We start from the raw sequence: 22649 nt of genomic DNA, 5'->3' as shown, positions 1-22649 counted from the left end.
TGAGCAGCAACTGAAGCCCAAGACCTCTTCTAAACAAGGTGAGCAACTTGCTGGTATGAGGCTGGGTGTGCTGCTGTGGGACAGGCACGGCTCCATGCCCATGGCTGCCCAAGGTCGCGCTGCACGGAGGGGCCCGGGTTGCATCCCCAGCACGTCCATTTGTCACTGCTGTCTGTTTCCCACACAGGAGCAGGTTGCTTGGCAGCACGATGCCATCTGTGCTGTCTCTCTCCTTCCCACGGTCAGGCACTTTTCCCTCATCACTTTTTGCCTAAGAGGCTTTCATCACTCCTGATAATTAGAGGGAGTCTCTCCTGCATGTGAAGCCCCCCTTCCTCGAAGCAAGACAGAGCGCTGATGCTGAGGATGCAGCACAGACACTGAGCCTCAGCTCACTCCCCAGTGCTCCTCCGAGCCCACGCAGGGGCCAGGCAGAACTGAAGGCAGAGAGGAGGGCAGGAAAGCAGGTCATGGCCTCGGCTGTGCTGACGCTCTCGAGCAGCCTCTCCAGGAATTCCAGATCACTCTGCAGATTCTCCATCCCAGGACAAGCCTGGGCTTGCTGCCTGCTTGCAAAAATCCTTCCCCACAAAGAGCAGCAGAGGGACAGCACATCTTTGGACATCACGTTTCTGCCCTTCCCTTTGTGCCAGCCAAAGGACACAGGCGCAAACGTGACCCAACAAATGTGATCCGAAGCAGAGGACAGTGCCATCCTACACCCAGATCAGTGACTGCCTCGCAGTTCAGAAGTGGTAAAGCACAAAAATACACTTCCTCAACTGCTCGCAGCCATCTGGCCGTGCCTTTGAGAAGCATCTGTAAGCATCTGGAAATGCGGCTCTGGGTTGCAGAGCAGAAGCTGTGTAGCAGGCAGCTCCCAGCCGGCCCACAGGAGGAGCTGGGGCTGCTCAGCACAGTCAGACCATTGCTGGAGCTCTTATGCACCCTCACAATGTTCAGCAACTCAGGGGTCACAGCTGCAGCAGTGCATGGCCACGAGGTCAGTGCCATCAGCATCAGCACATAGAATGCAAGCACCGCACAGGCACCAGTTCCCAGTCTGCCCGGCTCCCTTCTTGGTATCACAGCCCCTGGTTTCCAGAAAGGAAATCCAGACAGCAAACATGGATGCAGAAGGAACACATACCTGTTGGTTGTCCCTGGAAACAGCTGGTTTCTGCAGGCAGAGGGCTGGGCAAGGAGTGTCCCTCTGGCCCCCACTCCACATCCTAAGGAATTCCCCTCTCTGTGAGCATCGCAGAGGGATTTCCCCCTCACCATAGAGCCCGACATCACATCTTTATCTTTAAAGGGAACTCATTTCCCAGGGAATGCTTTGAAGTGGAAGAGTAATGCTTAGAAAGATGACCTCAGCATCTGCACACAGCTCTCTGGACACGGCAGATTCATCAGACTATCAAAGCACCCAAAGGTCTTCAAACGTGTTTGCCTGATCAGTGCCCCATAGGAGGCTCCCAAGGGAACACACCCATAAGGTGAGTCTATGAGAGCAACCCATGGCATATGGGCCCAGCTCTGCTTCACGCCCTTAGCAAACAGACCCTTGCTAACAAAGTCAGGAGCTCCCAACCTTGCCCAGCCAATACCCCTGAACCACACATACAGGATCACAAAATCATGAGTTGGAAGGGACCTTTAAAGGTCATACAGTGAAACTCCCTTCCCAGCATCCTTGCCTTTCTACAGGCTGCAGCATGAGCCACGCACAAGGCTCATCCTCTCCACTCTCACGGGGAAGTGATTTGTTTTCACCACAAACAAACCCTGATCATTTTTCAATCACAGCAAGCTCTGCCTACCTACTCACCCTTCTAATCCTGCAAAGCTGGAAGCAAGGCTCTGCTGCAAGGTGTCTTTGAAAAGCGGTGCGAATTTACTGGAGCAGCTCTGGTGCAGCTGTGCCTTCCAGCCCAGGGCTGCTTCACAGCACATGAATCCCCTACACACCCTTTTCCATGTTCCTACCCTATTTACAGTCACAGCAGACCCTGCTAAAGAGCCTGTCCCCTTCTTTCTTACAGCCCCCATCTAGATACTGAAAGGCCGTCCTCAGGTCTCCCCAGAGCCTTCTCTCTTCCAGGCTGCACAGCCCCAGTTCTCTCAGCCTGTCCTCGTAGGCAGGTGTTCCATCCCATGGAGCATTTTTGTGGCTCTCCCCTGGATGCACACCAGCAGGCCCATGTCTCTCCTGTACTGAGGATTCCACATCTGGATGCAGCTCTCCAGGTGAGGTCTCACAGCACAGAGCAGAGGGGCAGGATCACTTCCCTGACCTTCTGGCCACCCTGCTTTGGAACGCAGCCCAGAATACAGTTGGCTTTCTGGGCTGTGAGGGCACAGTGCTGGCTCACGACCAGCTGTCACCCACCAGTACCCCTAGGTCCTTTTTGGCAGGGCTGTGTTCCTTCCTTACATCCTGCAGTTTGTTCTGACAGCAGCAGTAGCCGCAAACCAGGTGCAACACCTTGCACTTGGTTCTGTTGAACCTCACGAGGTTCCCCTGCTCCCATTGCTCAGCCTAAGTCTCTCTGAACGGCATCCCACCCCTTGGGCACATCAACCACGACACATAGCAAACTTGCTGAGGGTGCACTCAATCCTTTGGTATCACTGACACTCGTCCCAGTACTGACCCCTGAGGGATACCACTTGTCACAGATCTGCATGCAGACACTGACCACCACTCTCTGGGTATGAGCATACCACCAGTTCCTCATCCACTGAGCAGTCCACCCATCAAATCTAATTTGGAGAGAAGAATGTTATAGGCGGACCGTGTCACAAAAGCCTTACTGAAGTTTGGATAGATGACATCGGCGGCTCTTCCCTTGTCCACTGGTACAGTTACACCATCACAGAAGGCCACCAGATTGGTCAGGCAGGATCTGCCCTTGGAGAAGCCATGCTGGTTTTCCCATAACACCTCCTTCTCTTCCATGTGCCTCAGCATAGCTTCCAGGAGGATCTGCTGTTGGATCTTCCCCAGCACAGAGGTGAGGCTGGCAGGCTGGTAGTTCCCTGGGTTGTTTCTACCCTTCCGACAAATGGGTACAACACTGCTTTTTTTCCAGGCACCAGGGGCTTCACCTTACTGCTGTGACTGCCACACTTGATGATATTTGAGAAATCACACCTCCTTGCTATAGAAGCTGGTGACAAAATTTTCAAGGGATGCCAGCATCCACTTTAAAGCATCCTGTAATCCGGCACAGAACCTGCATGCCCTCTAAAAACCACACGTAGAAGTTATATCAATCAGTCATGCCAATCAGCTATCCTGAGAATCTTAGTCTGCATCTAGCACTTTAGACAAGGCAAATCAGAGCAAGAAGGGGCAACCAACGAAAGCCTGCAGGACTGAAACATTACGGCAAGGAGCTTGGAACAAACACTCAGGACTTTTCTGCTCGGTTCCTTCTTCCAAAGTGAAACAAAAAGTAAACCAAGCTTGCAAAAGGGCAAGGTGCACTGAGTGCAGCCCATGTCTACTGCTGTCGTTGGCTGGTCTGAGGAATGGGACCGGCGTGGGTGATGCTGCAGGGTGCTGGGGACAGTCCCCTCATAGCAAGTGACACAAAGGGCTGTCCCTGGAAGGCAGCCCAGGGCCTCTACCAGTCCAAACACTTTATCTGTAGCTGAGAAATGATTCAACACTCAGGCCTCTGGCTCCCAACCCAACCAAAGCCGACCAAATAAAAAGAAAGAAAATAAAAAAAGGAAAACATAATGTATGGCAATCAGAGAACTCCACAGAAAAAAAAACATTAGCCTCATGGAAAAGCATATTGTTCCCAATGCAGAATATATCAAGCTGACTTATAGATTTTCCTCCACAAAATATGAAACCTGGATCCGAAAGGCTATTAACTCCAGAGAGATCCATTAAAGACGCCTGTCTGCAAATGGTATTTAAAAGTATTGCATCACCCTGGATATTGTCATGTTCTTTGGTTATGATCTGACTGCGGGTCACACAGTTAAAATTGCCTCCAAACCCTAAATTCTTGATGTAAAGAAAATAATAATAATGTTCACCAGCCTAGAACACGGACTATTCTATCAGCTCCAACCGAAGCCCATAAATATTAATGCATCCATAATTAGCCTTTTTAAATAATGCACCCAAAATTAAACATCAACGCAGTAATAAATCAGTCAGGGCTCTTTGTTGTAGGTTTGTTGGGGAAGGGGGGGTTCTTTTGCTGCTATATAAGGCACATAAAAAGAAATGCCAATTCCCTCGCCAGCTTTTCCCACTGGACCAAAATGTTGTGGCCCCAATTGGACCAATCTGATCCTCTTCCTACTGAAAAGTCTTGTTGCTTTCATTTAGAAAAATAAAAGTCACATCTGCTTTTTGATTTGCAAAATAATGACATGCAGCCATCCTGAGCCAAAGCTGAGCTAATGTTATTGAAACCACAAGACGTGAAGGGAGACAAAGCTCATCTCGTGAGTCAAGGTGAGGGAGAAAGTCAAGTCTGCAGGCTGCCCGCTCACTGCCGCAGCACTCCCCAAGCACAGCCCCTCTCCCAGCACCCAGGGCTGTGATGCAGGAGGTTTGAATGGCCGGCTGCTCGTTGGCCCTTTCTCTGTTTTGCTCTCTGCCTCCACACCCTGAGCTTTTCAGCAGCATGCTGCTCCTCAGCAGGAGCACAAGCTGAGGTCCTCTGACTCATTCCCTTTGGAGCAGCCGGCACAACGGAGTGCCTGCAGCTCACCTGCTTCTCCCTGATCAAAAAGCAAAATGCAGCCTGCTCGCTGAGCACGCTTGGAAAGAGCCATCAGCAGTGGAACCCCCTAAGCCAGACTAGATCTTTCACAAAAAAGGCTGCCCCAAAGAGATCACTCCTCATTTGCTTATCTGTAATTACTGATCAGTCTGAGCACCACCATCCGTGGGAGGCTTCTGGCAGCAGAATGAAATCGCTCGCATTCTCCAGCTCCAAATTCTCTGCCCAAACACACCCCAGCATCTTCCCCGACGCTCTGCCTGCAGTTCGAGCACAGTGTCCTCAGCACCTCATCAGCAGCTGCCTGGTAGACATGTACACTGTGCTTAGACAGCACATCAATAATCCCCACCTCCTCTATTTTATCACATGCATATCTCAAATTGCCTAAAGACCCACGCTTAGAGTAGATTTCAAGGCAGCCTGACAAGAAAGCAAATTCACAATTACTTCCACTGAGGAAATTCTTGGGTAACTGCCCCACGACATGCAGCATGTTCCATTCAGTGTTGCTGTAACTTTCCAGCCCTCCCTCCAGCAAGCCTGGGAAGCAGGTACTGTCACAGGAAAACACAGGCTCTCCTTTTGCCTAGCCAACTCACTCCTATTAACTGTTTCCAGGAATAACAAGATGCTTGGCATTTTCAGTCACATGGACTGCTCCAGTCTGCAATGCAGTAAATTTGCTTTTTCTTCCAAAGCTTTTTCCAACCGAAAGCCCTGTTCTTAAGTGAGGTTCTGCCCTGGTTCTGCATGTTCCCACACATCCAAACCAACTGTGAGCTCTGGTCACTGCCCCGGTTTTCAAAAAGAGGGTTCTCGCTGCCAATACCGCTGTGCTCAACCTTCCTTTCTGCTTGCAACATCAGCACCCACAAATGGATATCTCTCTGATCAAGTCTCACACTGCCCAGCCCATCTGCTCCCAGAGCACACTGACGAAGCCCAGACCACTTACGATTGATGGACGCTGCAGTTATAGAAAACAAAATCCACAGAGGCGAACTTTTTCCCAGTCTCCTTAGATTTCAGGTAGAGTTTCACCACCCGCTTATCTCCTGAGAGAGAACAAGGCAGAGAAAGGCATCAGAAATGACACAGTGAAATGAACACCAGGGCATGTGGTCAGCCCACGGCTTGTGATGGATTGGAAGAATCTGGGCAACAATATCCACTCTTGTTAATTAACAAAATCCCAAATCTAGAAATAAAAGGAAAGTGCCCATCCATATCCACCCAGCCACTAAGTGGGCCAGCAGGGCCCAGGAGCAGCATCAAGCCCCTTTAGCTAACTACAGCACAGGGACAGATGCCGGCCCTGGGATACGAGAGTGGCTCTGGAGGAGAGTTTAACAGTTCCATGGCCAGCAGTGTCCATAGACATCTACAGAAATTGTCCACAGGTTTGGAATGAGGCTGGCATGCACAGGCTTTGCAGGACTGCTGCACTGAACATTACTGTGTCAGCATGTAGCTGCACCCACGGCTTGGAAAAGAGCAAGGACATCAAAGCATCACTCCTGGAGAAGCAGCAATGTCCTTTTACTCCAGCACCCCAAGAACCCATTTCCACCCTGCTTGGGGCTGGGGATCACTGCCACAGGACTGTTCTCCTCAGCGTCTGCCTATGGGGCAAAGCCAAGACAAAGGACACAAGCTCACCACGGCCCCTGGTGATGGGAATGACGTCCCTGGCAGATGGAGAGCTGCAGTAGATCTTCCCATCTTCAATGCGGCTCTCAGACTCAGTGAAGTCTTCAAAGGAGCAGTTGACTCCCGCCGAGAGGTCGGGGACGTTCCAAGCCTGCAGGACCAGCTGGGGGAGAGAACATGGAGCACGGCCTTAGGAAGCTAACAAAATGACTCCTTTGTGTCTGCTGTGTGCAAACAGCCAACAGGAAAACCAGGGGTGCAACACCCCTCCCCGGTCCACACACATGGTCCCCATGCAGGACCCCAGTGCTCAAGCCAGGAGCGCAGATGCAAATGGCTTAGAATCCTGAATGCATTACATCCTTTGCCCTCTGCTGCACCACAAACCATTATGTCTCACCTCTCTGCAGAGACCAAGCCCAGTGTTTGGCTAAAGAATGCTTTACAGAAAAGCATCTACTTCTGCAGACATCAAGAGGGAAGGAATTCACCCTTTTCTCTGCAAATTCATTGCAGGGGTCAGCAGTTCTCACTTTACAAAACGCTTGCCTTATTTCTAATTTGAATTTTTCTCAGCTTCCAGCCATTAGTTCTTGTTATGCCTTTCCTTGATAGATTAAAAAGCCCTTTAGTCCCTGATATTTGCTCCTCGTAAAGGCACTTATACTCTGTAATCAAGTCACCTCTTAATCTCCTTTTTGATAAGCTAAGCAGATTGAGCTCGGGAAGTCTCTCACTGGAAGGCATTTTCTTCAGCCCCAACTCATTTACATGCTGTTTACTGAAGGTGCTCAGCCTCCTTTAAGCAGCTGTCTCCTGCCCGAGTGCTGCATCCCAGCACTAATCACAGCAGACCCCGCGGTATAGGCAGCTAGCAGGCACAGAAATAGCCCCAGAGAGAGCAACAAATGCCTCCCAGCAATGCCCAGGGAGCACCAGCAGCCCTTCCTGGGATCAGCGCACTGGGATCTTTTCCAGTATCACCACTTCCCAGGACATCTCTCAAAAGCCAGCCTTACTCCTCAAAGTCCAGACCTGGCAGTATCAAATCCACTTTCCCCACTGAGCTAGCACAAACCCCGTGGGGATCTCCCCAGCACCCCATAACACGCCACTCCGTTGGTCTCAGCATCCTCTGCAGATCTCATCAGCTGCAATCCCGCATTTGTTTCCACATTACCGATGAAAAGCCAAAGCTGCACTCCAATCCCTGCAGAAGCACTTTCAAAATGTTTCCATTCAGTGACAATTCCCCTCTGACAATGACTTTTTGAGATCTGTCACGGAGCCAGTTCTTAATCCACTTAACACATGCTTTATCAATATTGTATAATGCTAATTTTTAATCAGAATGTTGTGTTGTACCGAGTCAAATGCCTTGTAGAAGTCTAGAGACATCACATCCCTGCAGTCCCTCTTCTAATTCAAGTCATAATTTCATCAAAGAACAAAATGTGGTTTGTTTGACACAAAACTACATTGACTAGCATTAATTATATTCCCATCCTTGATTCTCCATCAGTTGTATCCTGCCTCATTTTTTTCCACTAGCTTTTCTCAGATTGATGTCAAACCAAGCAATCTTGAGCCACTTGGGTCATCCCACGTGCCCTTCCAACAAGAGTCTTTTCTGCTTGCTGGACTTTTCTCAACATCCACTTCTTTATTACAAAGCTCCATCTGCAAGCCAAGGAACTCTTAGGCCAACTCCTTCAGGACTCCTGAGTGCCAGACATCCAGACCTGGCAGCTTGCAAAAGTTTATTGCTAGTATACGCTGTTTTGCATTCTCTTTACAGTGCTAATGGCCTGGAAAATACTTCATGGAAGTACATCATCCTTTCTGTCTGCACAGACAGAGCAGTGAGCTGTGCATCTAAGTCACATCCCAAAATATCTACTACTGGCCGCTGTCAGACAGGATATTGAGCTAGATGGATCTCTGGCCTACAAATGGCAAATCTGATGTTGTTATTTATACTGTGGAGAAATTATTGCTTGGTTACATCTTTTCTGAATAGTAATCAACAGTTTTATTATCTGCATCCAGCAACAGGCCGGCCCTCATCAATCCCCTACATTTTATTTGTATCAGATCTCTCTTCTCGTTTCTCCCTATCAGTCGCTCGTTATTTAACTTAATCGCTGCCTTCCCAGCCCTGAGGACTTACCGGGACCTCCGACATGGTGACTGAGATGTTCCTGGGCTGCACGGTGAGCTGCACGCACTGCCGCAGCTCGGAGGCAAAACGCTGGGGCTCATCTGCGCGCTCGCAGCGGTCCTTGCGTGAGCATCTGGGGGGATGAAATCACCACGGTGAGGAGGAGAAGCTGAGAAATACCCAACGGGGGGATGAGGTGCCCAGCAATGGGCCTCCGGTGCCTGAGGTCAGAACAGAAGCTCCGCTTTCCCTTTGTGCCAGCACCTCTGTTACAGCACAGCCATGCTCACATCCCTCTCCTCTTCTGTTGCAGCATCCCTGTCAAACACACGCGTCTCCCCAACCCCTACAGAGCAGCCTGCAATGCTCCATCACCTCCTTTACGGAGCAGATGACTCCCTCCCCGCTGCTCTCCACGCTTTCTGCAACAACATTATTTCATTATGGGAAGTGTTTTAATTAAATGCTAGGCAAAATGGAGAGAGAAAGTGAACAACGCACACGTCTTACAGTCCTGTCATAAAATCACAGAAACATTAAGGTTGGAAAAGACCTTTAAGACCATCTAGTACAACTATCAATCCATTTCCACCATTCCCACTGACCATGTTCCTCTAGTGTCACACCTCCACAGTTCTTGCACACCTTCAGATGGTGACCCCACCACCTCCCTAGGCAGCCTGTGCCAGTACCTCACCTCTCCTGAGAAGAAACGCTTTCTAATATCCAACCTGAACCTCACTGGGCACAACTTATCCTATCATCTTATTGCTGTTACTTGGGAGAAGAGGCCAACCCTCACCTCACCACAGCCTCCTTTCAGGCACTTGTAGAGAGCAATGAGGTCTCCCCTGAGCCTCCTCTGCTCCAGACTGAGCAATCCCAGCTCCCTCAGCTGCTCCTCATAAAACCCTTCACAGCTTTGTTGCCCTTCTCTGAACACTCTTCAGCACCTCAATGTCTTGCAGCGAAGGTCCTACAGCTGAACACAGTGTTCAAGGCACAGCCTCGCCAGAACTGAAACAGCAGAGGCTCCGTTCCCCATAGCTGGGTGTGAAGGGCAGGACAGCAGTGGGAAGGATGCAGTCAGCAAAGCTCCACGGCCGCAGCGCCAGCCCTGGTACTTACACATTGTGGAGGACACACCAGCCACAGTGGGGGTCCCGGGAGCCCAGGCACAGCTCACAGCTCTCGTATTGCTCACAGCTCTCTACCGGCACCCGCGTCACCTGTGGGAAAAGGCAGTGAAGGGGTGCCCAAGGGGACAGCTGGGAAAGCAAGGACTCAAAAGGAATGGATCCATCACCCCATGGTTCCCCATTGGGAAATGCCCTAGACATCACAGTTCTGAGTTTGGGAACTCTACAAGAACAACCACCACCATCTCCTGGCCAGCCCAGCAAGGTCAGAATGAGGAAACCTTCATCTTTGCAGAGTTTGGGGAATAGCTCAGCCCTGACACCAGCTTCCAACACCTCCCACACACCCCTGCAGCTGGTAGTCCTGCTCCGAAAGGGTTACCACTCCTTTATTAATTGCTCCTCCAGATTTGATTAAAATCCCCTCGTTCTCCGAGCCCTTCGAGCTCTGTTACAACTGTTCATTTAATTACTTTCCACCAGCGCTCTGATAACACCAAGCTGCAGTAGGGAAGAGAGAAGCTTTTATTAAGGAGTGGGAAGGAGAAGTGGGGGGGACAGGATGGGGGCTTGGGAAGCTCCTCCCCTCCTCTGCTTCCCCAGTCTCCCCTCCTCTCCAGAACCCAGAAACACAGCCTCAATCCCAGCAGCTCCTGTCAAAGGGAGGGAAAGCTGTGATGCTCCATGGTGAGGAAGACAGAGGGTGGAGAGAGCAATGGGCACAGCACTGGGAGACTTCCACTGCGAGCTGTGGTGTGGCACTGCCCTTGTTTTGAATTTAGCAGCCCACAATTTCTGCCTCACCTGGAAAGCCTCAGGTTTCCTGCAGCAGACCAGAAACCAGAGACAGGAACTGGGAGGAGGGGGGAAAAGATTCTGCCATCCCCGTGGGGCTGTCTAGACAAATGCAAGGCCCTGCTCCAGCATCCTTTCCCCTTCCAAAGCCCCGGGCCAGTGGCCAGGAGTTCTGCAGCACTCCCACCCATGCACACCTCTTCCCATCAGGCAGCGCCCAGCACAACTCCAAACTCCTGAGACATTCCTGAGATAACCCTGGCTGAGAACGCTCTGCCCGCAGAAAAGCTTCCCAAAGAGAAGTTGAGGAGGAGCTGGCGCTGAGATACCAGCACAGAATTGGTTTTCAGGGAAAAAAACAGCCCCTTGATCTCCTTCTCACCGGGGAGGAGCACAGAGTTGCCACCCCTGGGCTGGGCTCTCTCCTCCTCTGCCACCCAGGCTGGATATGGGGAGGAGACAAGGCCAGGCTACGAGGCTGTGACCACACAGGAGCCCGACAGCTCCAAAAAGTGCCACTGCTGCTCGGCACAAAGCCCCGACGCAGCGGGGACCTCACCCGTGCTGGCAGCCCTTTGATGGATTAACTTGTAGCAGCAGGCTCTCCAGCAAGCCCAGGAGCATGCAAACTCTCACACAGCCAACTAAAACTTCTTATCGTGAGCACCAACCACGCTTTCAGGATGACAGCTGCATGCCCATGCCCGAGTTAGATTTGTCGCTTTGGATAGCTCTGAACTGGGGATGGCAGCAGTAAGCACAGAGGTGCACACATGGAAGTTTGGGGACACATCAGCTGTACCAGCTCCAGCCAATGGCTCCCTTTGCCCCAGGGTGCAAAAGCAGCTATTCCAGAGAGAACAGGCTGCTCAGAGCAAGGAGCTTCTGCCCACCTGCAGAGCCTGAGGGCAGGATGGAGGTTCACAGCCCCACAAGCAGGGATGCCAGCTCTCACAGCAGTCCTTGCTCCTCAGGGCACAGGGATTTCAAGCAGCTGCTACTAACAATGCCCGGGGCAGGGACCACAGGGAGGAGAGGAACAGAAGGGCCATGTCTGGGAGATGTGCCCTGAGGTGGTGTTTTTGTACAAGGGGGAGTAGGGAGGAGCTGAGTGTTCCCAGGTGGTATGATTGAGGGGGGACAGAGGTAGCTGGGCAGCTCTGGTGGCAGCTGGGGACAGAGCCTGGAGAGCATGTCATCTGCCCTTCCCAGCCATTAGGGTGAGTAGGCAAGTGACTGTCAGGCAGGGGGTTGTCCCCAGTGAGACATCAAAGGATGAAGAAGGAAAGTGCAGCCTGGACATCAGGGCAAAGGCAACAAAGACAACAGTGCATCTGAGGGATGCCACCAGCACGGCTCGGCAGGGAACAGAGAGGGGGGAAGACAAGTGACACAGCATGTGGCAGCGGCGTGGCTTTGGGGGCTGCAGCCCCCACCTCTTACCTGCTTCTCAGTCATGGCGTAGAGGTGCTGGCGGTCAGGGCTCAGCACCAGGTCCCGCAGGATGGAGCTGCCTTCGTGGGCCACCACGTTCTCATACTGCAGCGTTTGGTGCTTCCTGTCAGCCGGCAAGTCCACCAGGATCTGCAGGAGAGAGCAAGGAGTAAGCACAGACCCACGCACCCTTCACCTCTGCCTGGGTGGGGAAAGTGCCCCATTATTGGGATGCTGCCCCCCATCCCTTACTGGAGGGGACAAGCTGTGGCCGCTGCGGCATGGCAAAGCAGCCCAGACCCTATCATCACCTCAGCACTCCCCCAGCAGCAGCAGGACCACACACAAGCCACAGGTGAGATGCACACATCCTGCTAACACCAACCCAAGCGGATGGGCTGGGGAGAACCCTCTCCCCCCCCCCCAAAAAAAAATACCACATCTCGTCCCAAGCACTGCCTTGTCTTCCCAATCCCCCTCCCCATTTGCAACGTTCCCAATCAGGAGCTGGGAAAGCCAGATCCTGTTGTGCAGCTGATTAGCATGGAAATGTATGCGGCTCACAAACAAACCGGGGCCCGTTTAATTAGAGCGACGCCTTTGATTCACCGCCAGCCTCCTGCATGCACCAGTCCCGGATTATTTTTAGGCCATTTTACAAAACAAATGTATTTAATTAAAAAAAGAGACCCCTGAGCAGCTGGGGAGCAGCAGTGCATGGAGGGACCTCAGGACTGGCCTTACTGAGGCAGATACAGCTTGCTGGAGCCCACAGCACAGCCAAAAACACCCTTTCTCTGCTTCCCTCCCCTGCTGCACACCTCTACGCCCATTTTCCCGTTACTGAGGGACACTCCCTCCACGATAACCCAGAACAGGTCATCTGTCCTTCAGCATGGTTTGCCAGACCCACCCACACCACACTCCCCATCGTCACTATGCCACATACCACCACATGCTGAGAACCCAAGAGATGCCCAAAGCCCACCCCAAAGCTTCCGCCCGCCCTTCTGGGGGTGTATCTTCATGCCCACAGCTTCAAGACCACTTTCACCTCACTCCAACATCAGAGCTCAAACCCGCAGCACCTGTACAGGGAACATCCCACACAAAGCACCCAGCATCACCCAAGGTCCCCCCAGAGGAGGGTTTTTACTGATCCCAGCAGCAGCATCCATCCCTCGCTATGGCAACGTGACAAATGCACCTTTCCAGCCCTTTTATGGGCCGTAGCTGCGGCGCAGAGGAATCGATACAGTTTTACCCTGGTTCTAAAATAGATCTATGGGTGGATGTCGCACTGGCAGTAATTTTTAACTAGCGGGGTAATTTCCCCATTACATTATTGCACTGCGCAGTGCTGGGAAAGAGAAAGAGATGTATCAAAAAAAAAAAAAAAAAAAAAAAAAAAAGCAAAAAAACCAACAGACGTGAAGCACTTCCAGTTAATTTGAGGCTCCAGGAAGGACCTAAAATAATCGCTGTAAGCAAAGAGGCGATGGCACACGGAGCGCTCCGGTGGGGTCTGCGATGCACACAGCTCCCACTGCTGAGGATGTTCTAATTGCAGGTCTGGGGGACAGCCAAAATGAGGTTTGAAGACCTGGGTGGGCTGCTTGGGCCATAGGACGGCGGTTTCCCAAAACTAGAGGATGAGATGAGCAGCATCAGTTACTGGCATGGGGCTGCTCCCAGCCCATGCCCACCTGCGGGGCCGGCGGTGGCTGGGGCAGGGGGAGAGGATGTGCTTTAATCAGAGCAGCCCCCTCGGAAGCACGTGCCTTCCTGCCCACCCTGCTTCCCTTCCACCCAGGGGAAAAGACATTTACCAAAAAAAAAAAAAATCTATTAACCTTTCTCCTCATCCTGACGCTGATATAATTACCCAATACTAATAATTACTTGCACTAATTTCTCGCTCTGGATTCCTGCCCTTGCTCTACCTGTCTCCGCGCAGCAGAGCTGGCTGCTTCAGGCTTGAGCTTTGCTTCCTATGGGGCTGGAAGGAATCACAGGGCTGCAATGAAATGGAGGATGCTACTGCCTCTCTCCAGCCCCACTGAGGCATTGGGGTGCCTCTACTAGCTGGCACCATCCCAACCACTGCCATAGCCCTGAGCTCTGGATGAGTCATGCCCTCCTCGTGTGGGCTTCAGACAGGGAGGCTGACGATGGATGAATGGAGCAAAGCACCCTCGGGTGGAAGACACCACAGAAATTAAGTTGGTGGTTTGTGCACACAGCTGGAAATTCAGTTGTGGATAACAAAAAACACTCATCAGAGCAAAACTTATTTTGCTTAAATAAACCCTTTGCTTTCTCACCTGCTCCCAGGCACTCTTCTTCACAGAATATCCCCAGTTGAAAGGGTCCAATAAGGATTACTGAGTCAACTCCTGGCTCCACACAGGACCACCCAAAAACTAGACCATCTTCCTCCCAGCCTGTGTATTTCATCCCTTGACCTATACGACTTCAAGGAACCTACAATGGCAACGTGCACAGCTCGGGGTTGAGAAGCTACCCAGCTTGGCAAGGCAGGTGGTGAGACCATAGAATCATTAAGATTGGAAAGACCTCTAAGATCACCAATGCCAACCCCCACCATGCCCATAACCACATCCCTTAGTGTCACATCTCCAAGGTTCTGGAACACCTCCAGGGACTAATGACTCCACTTCTCCTTGGACAGCACATCACCGCTCTTTCTGAGAAGTATTTTTCCCGATAGACAACCCAAACCTCTACTGGGTCAACCAGAGGCCGTTACCCCTCGAAGGCAGAGATGAGAGGACCCAACAGCAGCCATGGGCAGCCCGGCGCTGTACAGCTCAGCCCCAGCACAGGCACAGCGGGTGGGGAGCGAGAGCAGACGGTGAGGAAAGCGGCTGCCAACATACCAGGGCTGCCTTTGGATTTAACAAGCAGCAGCAGCAGCAGCCAGGGCAGACTGCACGGCACAGCTGCACGGCACCGCGGCACAGAGACAGTGACCAAGAGAGGAGCTGGAGTCACCCACATCCCTGCAGGGGGACACCTGGCTCTCCCACCCCCTGCCCGCTGCCGGCAGCCCCCTCCTCTTGGCACGAGAAGTGCTCGGCGACGCTTTGTGCTCTGCTCTTATCTGCGCGCGGCTGTGATTAATGCTCAGCGGCTGGCAGGAGAGACGAGAGGAGGGCGCTTTCGCCCGCCTGCCACACTTCAAAGGCATGGACTTATCTGCCTCAAACACACTCCGCAGCCTTTTCACGGGGACCCTTTCCAGTTCCACGGGGCTCGCACAGCGCTGACAGGCAAGGAGAAAGGAGGGCTTATTTACAGGAGCGCGTTTCAAAGCCTTCCCCGCTCTCTCCCCAGTACTCACCAGGGATGTAGCGAGTGGTAAACCCGCAGGGACAGCCCTGTGCCACAGCTCTGCAGAGCCCAGGACTGCAAGTGGAGGGTGACAACACACGGGGGGCCCCAGGGGTCCCCATGCTGCAGAAACCTCAGTATCATGCAAAATACCTCCCCAAGGCCAGACAGGACCTGCTCAGCCCCAGCCAACCTGGGGCGGAGGTGACAGCTGCTGGGGAGCGTCACCCAATACCACACAGCCCAGCCCAGGGCAGGAAGCAGAGGATCCTATGTCCAGCCCTGTGCATGTGGCCTGGGCTCACCCCGAGGCAGCCGGGCCCCCAGCACCCCCACATGCCTTCCCCACACCCTCAGCCCCAGGGAGCAGCAGCACGGCAGCTGCCACCCGCATGCCCTTCTCTAGTTTCCAAAATGAGGTTCCTGCATCAGCTGCTCTAGGAGGAACACTCCTGTCCCCCTCTATCCCTGCTCAGCCACCTCGAAAATGCAGGACTAGAAGCAGCTGTGAGGCTGCAGCATCAGCTGTCCTCGGGGAGGCACAGTCGATGCAGACAGTGCTTTTGGGTAGGGGGTGCTGGCTGGGGACAACAGCAGGGACAAGTGTTTGGGGACGAGGTGAGGATGTGGTGCTGAACACTGTGTTTCAGGTCACCAAAACCCTGCATCCAGCGAGGTGAGGATGAGCACCAAGCGGATCACTGCTGGGATGGCTCAGCACTGCCAGGAAGCATAGACAAAGAGGACTGAAGTGCAAGGACATGGGCAGCAGGAAGGGGGATTTGGAGATGCATTCCTGCCACATCCCAGCAGAAAAATGCCAGCAATGCAGCCTGGGCAGGCAGCAGCTGCCTCACACTGGAATGTGCCCATGACTCGCCCGTGGCCACTGCACTGCAGCTGAGTATTTCTGGGGGTCTGACACAGCATTCTGGGGGCACGCAGAGCTCGGGGAGATGTCAGCAGGCAGCACAGGGCCAAGATGCTGCTTCCGCACTCATAACACACTGAGGGCAAAGGGTGAGCTGAGCTGCCATTCAGTACAACCCACTTATAAAGATTAATACAAGCAAGACTCATGTCCTAGGCCCTGCATTGCCGTGAGCCAGAGAATATTGGAACTTTAATTATATCAGTATAATAAAGCAAAAAACAAGAAGATACTTAATCTAAATCAACGCCCATAACAGCGACAAATCCCAGCAGCTGACCTGCACTGTTAGCTGTGACACTGCATTTGCAGCGCATGTCACCACAGCTGTCACGTCCCCGTGGTGGCACCAAGAGCTCAGCCACATGGACTGAGGGCAGACGATGGGTTACGACCAGAGGTTTTGCCATGGGATATAGCTGGAGGGGCTGCAGGCTGCCTGCAAAGCTTCCCAAAGCCACGTGGTCCCTCACCCAAAACCACAGTCCTACCAGCTCCATGCCAAGAGCAGGAAAAGCATGAATGCAAAGCAAAGAGTGTCTAAGGGAAAGAGGGATTACAGCAGAAGTTACCCATTCAGCTTCTAGAGCGAGCAGGTGGCTGCCTGGAGCAGGGTGCTCTGGGGAAGCACAGGTTTGGGAACAGCTGCATCAAGTCAGAATTGCCCCAACAGCAGAAGGGATGGAGAACCACAGCCCACCTCACAGCTCAACCAGCTCTGATGGAACCAAAAAGCTCTCACTAAGACCTTTTGCATCATTTTGTAGGAAAACTGAACCACTGGAGAGAAGGACCCGGTGCCGGAGCTGCAGCCTCCAGTAAGGAATTGAGATAGAGTCAAATGTCAGTAAAAGAGGGATGCGGGGAGACCAGAGTGGGGTGAGAGCCCCAAGGCCCCCCTGGAGCCCCACACTTGCTCTGAGACCCACCCAGGCACAGGCACCACTCCTCCCCAACCCACCAGCTGCTCCAGCAGTCGCAAGCCATTGATTTCTCAGCTTTGCCCTTCAAAACTCTCCTGGCTCAGTGCCCAGTTTATATCGTCTCATTCCTTGGGAGCAAAATATCTCTCTTATTATTGCAATTATTTCCCAATCAGAATCGCTCAAGGCTGACCCAGTGAGGGGATGGGCCCAGCACCCAGCAATGCACAGCCACTACCCTGGGAGGAAGGTGGGTATCCCCACTGCCATGGCCATCCCTGCTGGCTCTCCAGTGTGCGCTCAGCACCTTTATTTTCACCTTCTCAGCAGCAAGGAGACCACCAGCAGCAGCCTGGCTTCCTGTCCCATGGGTGTCAGTCCAAGTATCTCTCCTGCAACACTCCTGCACACCCAAAACACTATTTATTTTCCTACTTGCTCTAATGCCCAGATCAAAAAGGCAACACAACTCTTCTCCCCATGCAACCTGAGCGAGGCAACACAATGCCAATGACTAAGAATGTATCCTCCACATCCCAGCACCAGGACACTGCGCGAGGGGGACACAGGAGATGCTCCCTTCCCAGCTAGCTGTTGGGAAGCCCAAAACTCAGGGAAGAGGCAGCTTTGCCTGAAACTGCATGGGGAGAAAGTACACAGGAGGCTCCCAGAGCTGCAGCACACCAGAGAACAGCTGATCCTCCTGCTCCTTCCCCTTGCATCGTCCCCAGGAAAATAGCTGCTTCCTTCCTGCTCCCTGCAACAACAACACAGCAGAGAGGAGCTGCTTCCTTGTCCTCAAGGAAGGGCCACCAGAAGGCAGGAAAAGCCCCACGTGGAGTTGGGAACAGCCCCCACCTCAGGTCCAATAGCCATCGCTTCCACACCCCGTGCTGCAGTAACACATTGCTGCAAATGCGTATCAACACAAACAAAACCCACCCTCTCCCGGCAGGGAGGAGGGCAGTCCTGGGTGCACCCTGTGTCACCTGTTTGACACCGGCATCGCTCCTCTCGTTACCGCTGCCCTGCTGTTTGATCCCAATGGGCAGATCACACCTGATGGGTCAGGGGAAGCTGATAAGTAATAAAAAAAGAAATCAATGCCTGAAAAAACGCATGGCATACTGACAGCATTAAATATTAATGTCTCACGCAGGCAGCAGAACTGGACATGCAGAATGCCTCGTGAATTCAGTGACAAATTATATACTGTTTAATGTGCTTCATGGGAAAGCAATCCATCGTACCAGGCAGTGGGAAAGTTACAGACACACTTCCTATTTTTTTCATTTTTAAATCAACATGTCAGCTATCAGTGGGCTGAGATGGAAACTGCAGGTAGCTCCCCCTGACCCCTCCAGCTCCCGGACACAGGCACACCTCCAAGGCTGGAGGAAAGCTCCTGCTGTCCCACTGCTCACACCCAGCTGAACCCAGCTGTGTGCCAAGCACAGAGCAGAGCGCATACAAATATTTTGCTTCCAACCGCACCTTGCCCTCCCCACCCCAGCTCTCAGCGTGTTTGTAGAGCTCTCCATGCTGACATTCCTTCTGCATTTCACAGCTTTGTAACACAGAATTACAGAATCGTTAAAGCTGGAAAAGACCACTAATATGACCAAGTCCAATCATCAACCCATCACCACCATGTCCACTAACCCTGCCCACAGTCATCTCTGGCCCTCAACCCAGCCAGCCCAGCGTGTGCCACGTCCCCACTGATTGTGCCCCTCTGCACAGCTCCTGGCCATGTGGTGGACACCCAACCAGTGGTCAGATTGGACAGGCTCTGAGCACCTGATGGAGCTGCAGGTGCCCCTGTTCATTGCAGAGGGGCTGGACCAGATGGCCTTTAAGGGTCCCTTTCAGTTCAAATTGTTCTGCGATTCTGCAAAGAGATGCAGAGCCACAGCAAGCCCAGCAGCAACCCAAGCGCTGCAGTGCACTCTCCATTCACAAACAGGATGGAAATGAAGCTCTTCAGCCCATGGATAGCAGCAATTTCGAAGGAGAGATTGAGAAGATTTAAATACAGAGATTGCCTTCCCTAAGGACATTGCTGCAGACATTTAAGAGCTCAGGCTTTGCACTGCGCAGGCACTCTCTCTGCAGCACTCACGTGGCTGCAAAGCTCCCCTCTCTGCTCACCCTCCCCCGGGCTCACCGGGAAGCAGGACACCAGCAAGCAGCACCAACACCCATAGCACAGCCTGTGCACCTCTCTGAGCCCCCGGCACACAGCTAGGGCTGCTCTTTGCGAGCGCGCCTCCCTGCCCACAAGTCTGGAGGAACACGTGCTGCATTCAGAGTGAAATTCTCAGAACAGCTTTCAGGAACACCTGCCACCATCCCACCTCCCTGGAGCCACGACGGCTGCCAGGGGATCTCAAGTAGAGGCTGCCACTCGCATGACGGCGGTGGGGCCACTCGCAGCGGCCATGCAGCCCAGCACCCAAAGGCACGGCACTGAGCAACTGAAGCTCGCGCTGGCCCCAGCTCCTGTGGAGGAGGGGTGGCCCAGCAAGGGCTCATCTGGGGTTTGGAGACAGCAGGGATGGAGAACAGACGAGTGGTCCCCAAATTCACAGTGTGCTTTCTCCTGAGATCAGCAGCCCAAGGGTGCACTCGCCTGAGGATCTGCACTGTAGAGAGAGGCCAAGGGGTGGGAAATGATGTTAATTAAAGTTTTAATTACTGTAACCAAACGAGTGGTATAATTACTTTATTCTCGCAGAGACTTCAAACTGATTAAGAATCACGTGCACAAGCTTTGATTTGATTTTTAATTAAAAGTGCTCTCAGAGGCGGTGTGAGACGGGCAGGGGCCGGCTCAGCCTTAAGACCACACGGGAACCCCAAGATCAAGTGGGGACCCCTGGATGCACCCCCAGCCAGGAGGTGTGGAGCTGCAGGGGCTGCAAGTGGAACCATTCTGCAGGGATGTGGCACAAGGACTGGTGTCACTGGTGTCACCAGTCGCTGTCCTCACCAAACCCCATCTCTGGGCACCTCCACTGGCTCCTCACCAGCCCCTGGTTCCCACACCCCAACCTGCCTCTCCCAAGAGCTCCTTGCAGTCCCCTCAAATATTAGCAAGCTCGCGCTGCCACTGGAGGAATTATTAAAAAACAATTTTGCAAAGGTATCTTTTTCAAATAATAATAATACTAAAAGACAAAGCAGTAGAAATTAAATTCCCAGTCCCCTACCTCAAATAAATAGTATCAGAATTTGAAATGAGACATAATTACCCCGGCAAGGTTAAAGCCGCTAATGCAGACAGAATACAGAATCACCATTCATCATAATCATATCTCATATCACAGCCATTATTTATAATTAGGAGGCACAGTTTAAAAAACACATAAAGACGCCCATGCAATGCAGTAATTCTTCTGCTATTGCTCCTGGAGGGCCAACCCGGGCCCTTTCAGAAGCTCTGATTTGTGGAGTCCAGATCAGGAATGAAAGGAACCCAAAAAGTCATTCCCAAAGAGTGCCAGCAGGTTCAAACCACTGTGCCCAGCTGGGCGAGTGCTGTAGGGCAGAATTGGCACATGGCACGTGCCCCAGCCCTGACCACCAGCCCCATAGGTTCACCCAGCTTTCTCTGCCACTGGGTGGTTTTACATCATTTTAAACCATAGGACAAGTCATAGCAAGAGCTAGTGAAACCAAGAGCTAAAGGCAAAGGTGCCAGGAGCTGCCCTGGTTTGAAGCGAAGGCTGTGAAGGCTCTGCTCCGCAGCCCAGTGAAATATTAACAAGTGAGGTTGGAGGAAATTACCCTAAATGTCTTCCGCGGAAATGAGTGCGAGGCGGCGATGACACAGCACAGTGACATGGCACAGTGACACGTGGTAGAGCCCAGCACCAGGGATGCACAGCTCCAAGTCACTCCAAAAAACACAAGCGCGCAGTGCCATGGGATGCTGAGCTGCTCCATCCCACACAGACACTCCAACACCCATGGTGGGGGCAAATCTGAGGGCAAAACAACCCCTTGTATGGTGGTTCTGCACCCTTTGGTGGCAAACAATAAAGCAAGAGAGGATGCCCTGGGTGAGCTGGGGCCATGGCAAAAGCCCAGGGAGGAGGCAGCAGGATGATGGAACACACACATCCACGTGCACAACAGCTGCGGTGTTTCAGAGATGGAAAACAAAAGCAGAGCAGGACCAGGCACTGCAGCAAAGTCCCCACTCCAAGACATGCCACCAGTGAGCAGGGGACACGCCAGCAAGGCAATGCTCCCTGCAGAGCCTTTAACATTGGTGGCACTGAGTTTACCCAAAGAGCTTAGCCCAAATGAGCAGAGAGAGAGGAGGAGGCACTTTGCAGTGCTGCACGAAGGATCGCTGTTTGCCCTTCCAAGCGCTGAAAACTAATCCCCCCTTCTCCCCTTTTTATCCCATTGAAAACTTGACAGAACCTCCTAGCGCTTTGCAGTTGAAATTGGCAGGTCTTAAATTAATTGACTACAATTTTACACAACAACATGTTTAGCTGAGAGTTGGCCCGCGGCCCGCTTGGCTCGCCACCGCTCCCCAGACACTTTTCAAGCAACCTCAAAAACTTCATAACACATCTAAGGCAAAGGAAGCAGGTTGCCAATGTGACCCACTCCCTGCCAAAAATCAAGTCCTGCTTCCCCACACCCCCTCCTCGACCCTTCTCCGACTCCTCCAGCACTTCCCTCACTCTCATTAATGGCTTGTTAAATTATTCTAATAATCTCTCAGGACTTTGCTCCTCCAAACGCAAAGGAGCAGGGCACAGGTTTCCTTCTTGCTGGGGCATGGGCCTGCTGCTTTGCCACAGGAATGACAGCGATGGGACCAACGCGTGCAACAGACAACAGGAAAGTCAGGTTCTTATTCCCCTCCATCCTGACATACTCCTGCTCTCCTTCCACTTAAACCCCAAAAAATGAGGCACAAAGCAAAAGCCGAAAACACAGTGCCAGGGCTGGTGGCACATCCTCATTCCTTCCAACTGGGAAACAGGTGTCCTGGGGTGGCACAGAGGTGACCCTGTGCCCAGGCACATGCCATCCCACTAATGAACCCACAGCTCCAGCTCACCTCCAGCCCTCACCAGGAGCCAGCTCAGCCAAAAACAACTGCGTTGTTGTTAGCAGAGCCGGAAGGGCTGCTCAACCCAGTGCCAGGTCCCCAAAAACTCAAGGTTGGTCCCCCCGGTCCCTGAGACTCTCTGCTCCGAGATGCCACCGTGGCCCAATGCCAATCCCACTGCCCAGTGTCAACCCTACGGCCCAAAGCCGGTCCTGGTGCCAGGCACGTGTCCAGGGCACAGCGCTGAGCTCCGGTCAGGCTGCTGGAGGCTGGCGAGGATTTCTCCAGCTCAGCCTTGGGTCAAGCAGCTGATGCTTAACGAAAGCCAAATTGGGGGTGGGTTGTTTGTGTGATTTTATTTCTTGAATAAACAGAAACATCCTGTGTGTGATTAAGAGCCTTTATGAAAAACACACCAGCACCAA

General features: G+C 52.6%; 1 protein-coding gene across 1 annotated transcript in view; it reads right to left on the bottom strand.

Moving 5' to 3' along the window:
• Positions 1–22649, bottom strand: part of PLXNA1 (plexin A1) — a gene marked incomplete at both ends in the record, with an annotated part of 84627 nt that overhangs the window by 44562 nt on the left and 17416 nt on the right. Inside the window, 5 exons of the mRNA XM_079540441.1 lie at positions 5716–5815; positions 6420–6573; positions 8581–8704; positions 9700–9800; positions 11949–12089. Of these exons, the coding sequence (XP_079396567.1) occupies positions 5716–5815; positions 6420–6573; positions 8581–8704; positions 9700–9800; positions 11949–12089 (620 nt within the window). The remainder of the gene's footprint in view (positions 1–5715; positions 5816–6419; positions 6574–8580; positions 8705–9699; positions 9801–11948; positions 12090–22649) is intronic.

The sequence above is a fragment of the Tetrao urogallus genome, assembly GCF_951394365.1.
Source record: "Tetrao urogallus genome assembly, chromosome: 10".
Classification (NCBI taxonomy): Eukaryota; Metazoa; Chordata; class Aves; order Galliformes; family Phasianidae; genus Tetrao; species Tetrao urogallus.
This window is presented reverse-complemented; position numbering and strand designations above follow the sequence as displayed.